The 9,275-nt window shown below is 44.7% G+C and overlaps 1 protein-coding gene across 1 annotated transcript; it reads left to right on the forward strand.

The window, feature by feature from the left end:
• The first annotated feature begins 4,421 nt into the window (after positions 1-4,421).
• Positions 4,422-8,728, forward strand: LOC138786599 (gastrula zinc finger protein XlCGF17.1-like). Its single transcript, XM_069963578.1, has 2 exons — positions 4,422-4,605; positions 7,899-8,728. The coding sequence occupies exons 1-2, from the start codon at positions 4,422-4,424 to the stop codon at positions 8,717-8,719; spliced, it is 1,005 nt and encodes a 334-aa protein (XP_069819679.1). The 3' UTR covers positions 8,720-8,728.
• The last annotated feature ends 547 nt before the right edge of the window (positions 8,729-9,275 follow it).

Genomic DNA, 9,275 nt, shown 5'->3' on the forward strand with positions numbered 1-9,275 from the left:
AGGACCTGCTACAGCTCCTGCTATGTGTGTGTGTGTATATATATGTGTATATATATATATATATGTATAATCACATGCTGGTACTGCTAGTTCTGTATACAGCTCCTGCTCTGTATATATATATTCCTGTCACTGTGTCTGACTCCTCCAGAGTCCTGACTACCGTAGAGATCAGGAGATACAGGAGGAGAAATATATGCAGCAGCCGCATGTTTCTTCTGCCGCAAATCTTTCCTCGCCTGTCTCTCCATGATTTGCTTCTCAATGGGGCCCGCCGAGGCTCTGTCGCCCAAGGGCCCACAAAAAGCTGGAGCCGGCCCTGATTACAGAGGAAAGATTCTTTCAGACATAACCTGCCTACAGGGGACTGATCTGCAATCTGACAGCTGAGTGAGCAGGAGGCCGGGCTGCAATATCCACAGTAGCATGGAGGGGTATACAGGGGACGTGTGTGTGTGTGTGTGTGTGTGTGTGTGTGTTGGTGTGTTGGGTCTGTATACAGGGGGAGAAAACCCCTGTACACAGACACCCCACACTGGTCCCCTCTCCCCCTGTATACAGACCACACACACCAGTCCTCTCCCCCTGTATACAGACCCCACACACACCAGTCCTCTCCCCCTGTATACAGACCCCCCACACACCAGTCCTCTCCCCCTGTATACAGACCCCCCACACCAGTCCTCTCCCCCTCTATACAGACCCCACACACCAGTCCTCTCCCCCTGTATACAGACCCCCCACACACCAGTCCTCTCCCCCTGTATACAGACCACACACACCAGTCCTCTCCCCTGTATACAGACCCCACACACCAGTCCTCTCCCCCTGTATACAGACCCCCCACACACCAGTCCTCTCCCCCTGTATACAGACCCCACACACCAGTCCTCCCCCCTGTATACAGACCCCACACACCAGTCCTCTCCCCCTGTATACAGACCCCACACACCAGTCCTCTCCCCCTGTATACAGACCCCACACACCAGTCCTCCCCCCTGTATACAGACCACACACACCAGTCCTCCCCCCCTGTATACAGATCCCACACACCAGTCCTCTCCCCTGTATACAGACCCCACACACCAGTCCTCTCCCCCTGTATACAGACCCCACACACCAGTTCTGTTCCTTGTACAGACAATGGTGTATTACACCAAAGGTTTCCTGGCCGTTACGTCTGATAATCATTTGGTGTAATAATCCGTGTTATCAGCTGATTGTGGTCTTCAAACTGGTCGATTAATCCAGATCACGATAGTGCTGCTGTCTACAATGGGCAGCTTGAACAATCTAAGGATTTTTTGTGCTGCAGCTGCCCACAGTTCCCCCACTCACTGTCTGTGCGTGTAATAACACAGACAACGAGCGGGGAACAAAGGGGAAGCGAGCACTGACCTAACACATCGCCGCTCGCTTTCACCTCTTAATCATGCTGTGTAATATGACCCGCTCAGAAGAGAGGATACGCTCAGAGGAGAGGATACATACTAGACTGTATACCCTGCAGTGAGAAAAGAAAACATTCTAGACCAGAGATGTCAGACTCAGGCCCTCCAGCAGTTGCAGAACTACAATTCCCACCATGTCTGGACAGGTAAGGCATGAAGGAAAATGTAGTTTGTAACAGCCGAGGGACAAAGTCTGACACCTGGTGGAGATGCCCTCTCAGAGGAGAGGATACACCTGGTGGAGATGCCCTCTCAGAGGAGAGGATACACTCCAGACATTTCAGTAATAAACATTCTAGAATGTATGCCCTCTCAGAGGAGAGGATACTCAATGGACTTTACATTACTAGGCTATGTTCACACATAAAACACAGCACCTGGTTTGGTTGAAGAAAGAATGACCGAAATACTATGTGTGAATATAGCCCTAAACATGCTAGGATGTATACCCTGCAGTGAGAAACTCAGAGGAGAGGATACATTCTAGACACTTCAGTACTGAAATGCCTAGAATGTATCCTCTCCTCTGAGTATATCCTCTCCTTTGAGTTTCTCACTGCAGGGGATACATTCTAGCATCTTCAGTACTGAAATGGCTAGAATGTATCCTCTCCTCTGAGTCACTATAGGGGATTTATTCTAGCATGTTGAGTACTAAGAGGGTATATATTCTAGACATTTCAATACTACACATGCTAGAATGTATACCCTATAGTGAGAGACTCGGAGGAGAGGATAAACTCAGAGGAGAAGATACATTCTAGCCATTTCAGTACTGAAGATGCTAGAATGTATCCCCTGCAGAGAGAGCCTCAAAGGAGAGGATACATTCTAGGCTCTACCAATCCTGCATACACTGAGCGGCCGCCCCTGATCATGTGACTCCTCCATGTGACTGATCACATGACTGTGACATCATGGCAGGTCCTGGAAGCACACTGTTCCTTTATCAGCTGCTGCTGGACTGTCCCGCCCCCTCCCTGCCCACAGTATGTACTAATGCTGGGTCAGTTCAGGAGAAGGGGGGCACCCTGGATGGATCACATTGGATAACCCCTCTAAGCACTTCCAGAGTTTCTTCCAGAGACAGCAGCACTCTGGTCAGTTTTGGTGGACTTTTTCAATTTAGCTTAAAGGGAACCTGTCACTGGGACACGGGCACAGAGCCCGCCCGACCACCCTGTGCAGCTCTCGGATACTTATCCTTTGTGATGAGTGCCATTCCTGGAGATGGTCCCGGGACGAAGATATCAATGCCCGAAGCCATGCGTGCGCCGCTGAAATAAGTCCGACTCCCGTAGAGAATTACGGAGCCGTCATTCTCTATGGGCATCGAACTCATTTGTGCTGATTTGCATACAACGCGCGCACAGCTTTGGGCGTTGATATCTTCGGCTTAGGGTTACGTCCCACTGATTTCTCATGTTCTAACCCTCCCCACAGCCCCAACCCTAACCCTCCTCATTAGCACCAATCCCGAGGGTTAGGGTTGTTGTGTGGGAAGGGACTAGTTAAGTCATGTTTGTAGTAACCTTAATCTGACTCCTAACCCTAATACTAAATGTTCGGATTAGGTTCGGGGGTCCGGCAGGGTCTGATTTTGGCTGCTAGGAAGCCCGGAGTGGAGCAGCCAATGAAATCCGGCTGGGGCGGGGTTTGCCTGGGAGCTGTGTGCGCGCACCCAGTGAGGTCCCTTTGCGGTATGGGATTTAGTCACTACTATAAGATATTAGGTTCTCCCCTGCTCTTTAGTGCGGTGCAGAGTTTTACGTTTTATTCCCATTCTTTATTATACATTGTATCCTCTACTTTCTATTCATCTCTCCAGGATCCTCTGCTGATATCTTCTATATAAGAGACCGACCCATCAACCATGGAGAGAGACAGAGACAAGATGGCCGAGAGGATAATAACCCTCACCCTACACATACTCTTCCTGCTTACTGGGGAGGTGAGGGATTCTGGGAGTGATGTCATCATGACATCATTCTTATCTATGGAATAACAGATGGATAGGACTGGGGAGGTGAGGGATTCTGGGAGTGATGTCATAATGACATCATTCTTATCTATGGAATAACAGATGGATACGACTGGGGAGGTGAGGGATTCTGGGAATGATGTCATCATGACATCATTCTTATCTATGGAATAACAGATGGATAGGACTGGAGAGGTGATGGATTCTGGGAATGGATGGAGTGATAGTAATGTGTCTCTCCATACACAGGATTACACAGTAGTGAAGAAGTCCTCTAGTGGGCGCTGTGGGGCCCCTGGGTGTGAAGGATGGGGAAGAACCCTGAGCCCAATCCCGGGGCCCCTGATACGTGAGGAAATGGAGGAAGAGAAGATCCTAGAAGTCACCAACAAGATGGTGGAGCTGCTGAGTGGAGAGGTGAGACTGTGGCTGCTGGGAATGCTGGGACATTATACAGTAACACCACTGGAGGGGTGGGGGGGATGACTGTGTGATCATTGTGTGTGTCAGGTTCCTATAAGGTGTCAGGACGTGGCGGTCTATTTCTCCATGGAGGAGTGGGAGTATGTAGAAGGACACAAGGATCAGTACGAGGATGTGATGCTGGAGGATCAGCAGCCCCTCCCATCAGCAGGTAATAGACAGGACTATATACACACCTCCTCTCTGTATTATCTGGATGGAAAGAATGAATTCAGTCTCTGTATGTGTTCCCTCCAGTCAGATCCAGTAAGAGAACAGCACCAGAGAGATGTCCCCGTCCTCTTCTCCCACAGGATCAGAATCAGGTAGATGGAGATGTTCCCTATGATCTGTACATCCCACCTGACTTCTCCTACTGTCTGATGACTTTTACAATATTTCTCTCACATCTTATGATTCAGGGGGAAGATGGGAACAATATTAATGCTCCAGAGACAGATGTGAGCAGTGATGAGCAGTATAAGGAGGAAATTTCTATAGGGGAGGATCTAAACCATAAAATTGCTATGGACAAAGTAGTAAAAGAAGAAGAGACAGATGACAGCAGTGATGAGCAGTATAAGGTGGACATTCCTATGGGAAAGAATCTGAACGATATGAATGACACAGTTATAAGGGCAAAAGAAGAAGAGACAGATGACAGCAGTGATGAGCAGTATAAGGAGGACATCACTACAGGTAACCGCCCAGGTGAGTAGTGACCACTAAATGCAGAGAACAGTCACACATTCTCCTCAGTCACCGGCTGTAACTATTCTGTGTGGAATATTATAAGTTCTGTGTCCTGTCAGTTTTCCAGCTATATAATCATTCAGCCTAAATTCTAATATACAGCACAGTCCCAGCGGACAATATATCACTATCAGTCTCCTGCTGCTGCATCTATAGTGACTGTCCTCATCTTACAGCGTAGCTGTTGCAAAAATTCCAGGCACCTCCAGATTAATAGACTTAATACTTAATAATAGGTGGTCAATAGTCGTATTTTTTATTTGGGAAGAGTTTGTTATTTTTACTACTAAGGACTAAAGATGATCGAGTAATGAAATATTCGAGCTTTCGAATATCGAGTCGAGTAGACCCCGATTGAATATTAAATCCTATTAAAGTCTATGGGAGAAAAATACTCGATACTTGGAGGTCGACTAGTCCACAATGACCTCTCAGGAAATGATGCCAACACCTCTGGAATGCAACTGGGACAGCACGCCAAAGTTGCAGTTTTACGCCACTCTCACAGCCTCTCAACTAAACACTGCAAACACAATATAACCTCTATGTCAAATGGAAAAAATACATGGAAACCTTTTCCTGCACCCCTTTAAATCACATTGCCTATGACAACCCCAGATGGCATAGGCAAGGGGAAAATCAAACAGCACCCACCGCTCACAGTCATTGTGTGTGTGTGTGTGTTTTGCGGTTAGACGCGTCCTCTTTGGGGGGGTCACTCCATACTGTCACTGGACGCTGCGAAGGCGTTTGACAGTGTGGAGTGGCCCTTCCTATGGAGAACACTAAAAGAATTCGGGTTTGGGGAGGTATTTCTTAGATGGATGCAAATAATATATTGCAAACCAAGAGCTAGGGTTACACTTAATGGGTGCTTTTCGGAGTATTTTCCCCTGGACAGGGGGACTAGGCAGGGTTGTCCCCTTTCCCCCCCTGCTCTTTGCTCTGGTAATGGAGCCACTCGCTAGATGTATCAACAACAATGAGAGGATAGAGGGTTTTGGGGCCGGGGGAGAGGGGACAAAATAGCCTTATATGCCGATGATCTTTTGTTGTTTTTGGGGAACACTGAAAAAGGTTTAGAAGAGGTGATGGGTGAATTACAAAGATTTGGTCAACTATTAACTGGGGAAAATCGGTTTTGCTGCCTCTGGATGCCAAGATAGGGTGAAGACCCACACAGATCTTAGTATATTGAGCCCAGACGGAGTATTTAAATACCAGGGGGTGTGGATTGCGGCAGATATGAGTAGATTTAAACATTTAAACATTCACCCGAGACTAAAAAAGATGAAACAGCAGATTAGCATCTGGAGTAAACTCCCTTTGTCCAGGGCAGACATGGTGGGTCTAATAAAGATGATCTGGCTACCACAGTTGAATTATGTGTTAGGGGGTTCCCCCGTCTGGGTAGATAGAAAGATCTATAAGAAAATAGATGGGCTACTAAATGAGCTTATTTGGAACAGAAAAAGGGTGCGACTAAAACTAGAGATCCTTGAATTGCCAGAGGAGAAGGGTGGGTTGGCAGTGCCCGATTTCTTTGGCTATTTTATTGCCACTAACCTAGCTTGGCTGGTAAATTGGAGAGAGGAAAAAGGGGCAAGGGGACCCACTACAAGGTATATGGTACATAAAGAATTAGGTGGAAGTTCGGGGATGGCCGGGCAAAAGAAGTACTATTTAAAAAAAATAGTGTCAGTAACCTAGGGTTATTAACAAAAGCTTCTGGTTCACTTTAACTCGGTGACACATATCTGTCATCTACTATGACACCTTGTACTTTCTCACAAGGCCCTTGATGTGAGTCTTTTGAAAGCGAAGTTGAGGCCCTTGAGGTGAGCCCTCAAAAATTGTATAGTTGGCCCTTGAAAGAGCCCCCGATAAAATTCTGAGCATAGCCTTTGAAAAAATTATATGGAGTGATAGAAGTTTTGCGAGGGGGTGCCATGAACGTGTCCCACACATTGGAGAGTTTTCCCCTGGTGGCTGTGGACTTGATAGATGTTGTCAGGCTCTGGGAGGAACTCTCCTCTCTGCCCCCAGTGATGGTAGTCTGGAATATTTCCATCATGTTCTGCAAGACTTCTTTATGGTATTTCTGCTATCCATGGCTCCTCTCCTCCAGCGGAATAAAAGAGGACACCTTATCTTTACTCCGGGGGTCGAGTATAACGAAACATCCAGTATTGTTTTTTTGCCTTGGCACACAAGGAGTATACAGCCGTATACCCTCTCTGATGTATAACAAGAATGCCCTACATCAGGCAACAGGCATCGACTTTATTATGTGGCGCACAGCACGCAGAACAGTGGCAACAGTGGGGAGATAGGGATTAATTTGTTAATTATGCCTAGGTTGAAACCCTATGATATTTTGTATAGAGATAATTATGTTTTGGTACGCCGCATGTTTAAGCATGTTGGTTAGTAGACATAGGGTATATGAATGTGCTCTGTTTTTAGCAGATTTGATGTATAGGATAGGTGGAGGTTGAGGCTTATAAGGCCGGAGCCCGCTTCTTGTATATGTATGTTAAATTCTAGGCGTGGTGATATTTTGCTTGTTGCTAGGTATTTTCTTTCTTATTGTTTATATATTTGGAAACTTATGAAATTTTCTAATAAATACTAAATAAATAAATAAATATATTCCTTCTATAATTTTAGCCCTAACAAGGGCTTTTGTAGGTCTCCTGCCTTAAATCACCTAATACCTGACTGTCCCTGCTACACATTGTCTCCCTGTCTAGCTCCAATTCTCATCTGAAATCGAATCTCAAATCCATTATTCTATTAAAGGTCACATGGTTTAGCCAGCCAATGAATGCAGATGCTTTTTTTTCAATGCCGGTGTGCTCCTAGTGTGTACCCCCCCCCCCCCCACACACACACAGCCCAGCCCCCCACCACCCACCGCATAGTTATTAGTTAGAAAAAAAAGCCGGGGAGGGTAGTAGGGGAATCAAATTTTTACTGTATTTTTGATTGAATACGAAATCGAATATTTCGAATAGTGTACTATTTGATCGAATACCTACTCGATCGAGTAGTACTCGCTCATCTCTACTAAATACGTCATCTACCCGGCCTACAGCTTCTAGATTCTTCTCCCTGACACTTCCTGTGGATGGGAACAGATCTGATCATTCTTATGTTACATAAAAAAAGAGTAACTTTCCATGTCTGCAATATGTTTAAGCTTCTATTACTTCAAAATAAGAGAAATGGTGTTTTCTCCTTTGCAGATGATTCTACCAGGAGCTCAGGGGGACATCAGATCTCCTCAGAGGATCATATCACACAAGATACATATGAGGAGCCGTCCACTATCCCAGATACATCCTCAGCCCCTCACAGCAAAGATCTCCCATCTCATCCTGTTATACAAGTCCCATCTTCTGATCCATCACAGCAAGCTGACATTTACAGAGAAGACGATGAACATCAAAGAGAAAATACAGGAAAACCTCGGTTTTCATATTTACATATTACAGGGGAGAAGCCATTTTCATGTTCAGAATGTGGAAAATGTTTTTCTCTTTTATCAAAGCTTCTTACCCATCAAAGAATTCACACAGGAGAGAAGCCATTTTCATGTCCAGATTGTGGAAAATGTTTTGCTCACAAACCAAATCTTATTCAGCATCAAAGAATTCATAAAGAGAAGCCATTTTCATGTTCAGAATGTGGTAGATGTTATAAAAATATATCAAAACTTGTTGAACATAAACGAATTCACACAGAGGAGAAACCATTTTCGTGTTCAGAATGTAAAAAAAGTTTTACTCACAAATCAAAACTTGTTACCCATCAAAGAATTCACACAGGGGAGAAGCCATTTTCCTGTTCAGAATGTGAAAAATGTTTTAGTAAAAAATCAAATCTTGTTGACCACCAAAAAATTCACACAGGGGAGAAGCCATTTTCATGTTCAGAATGTGGAAAATGTTTTTCTCTTAGAGGAAAGCTTAATAACCATCAAAGAATCCACACAGGAGAGAATAAGTCAGTTTCATGTTCATCGTGTAGGAAATGTTTTTGTCGTAGATCAAATCATGTTAACCATTAAAGAATTCACACAGGGGAAAAGTTGTTGTTTTTTTAACTGTAATTTCTATAAAAATTTTGAAATGAAAGATAAAAAAAACAATAACAAACATACACTACAATGTGGGCCATAACAACAAAGTAGGACATGAAAATTTACACCTTCAGCAGTGGTATTACAGGGAGATAACATGTTATCCACACATGTCCTAAAAGAGGAGTATATTTACCACTAAATAGGCGAGCAACTGTAATATAATCAGTCCAACTACATAACACATAAAAGTATGTTACATAAAAGGACATAAGAGAAGAGAAAGAACAGACAAGCTAGGAAGCAGAGGAAGTAAGGGTCAAGTTCCAGGGATCCGTAAAGGGGCTCTGTCACCTCCAAAACACCTGCAAATTTAAAGGGGTTATCCAGTTAACAAAAATAATATTCTAAACAATTCCCCTTCCCAATACCACCCTATGTCTAATATACATATGTAACCTATCTTGCACCCTTTCTCTGCTTTTGTCTCATATTCACCTGTTCTGGATGTCTAAATTCATCTTCTATGTGTCCATTCTGACAA

Source organism: Dendropsophus ebraccatus, chromosome 3 (genome assembly GCF_027789765.1).
Source record: "Dendropsophus ebraccatus isolate aDenEbr1 chromosome 3, aDenEbr1.pat, whole genome shotgun sequence".
Classification (NCBI taxonomy): Eukaryota; Metazoa; Chordata; class Amphibia; order Anura; family Hylidae; genus Dendropsophus; species Dendropsophus ebraccatus.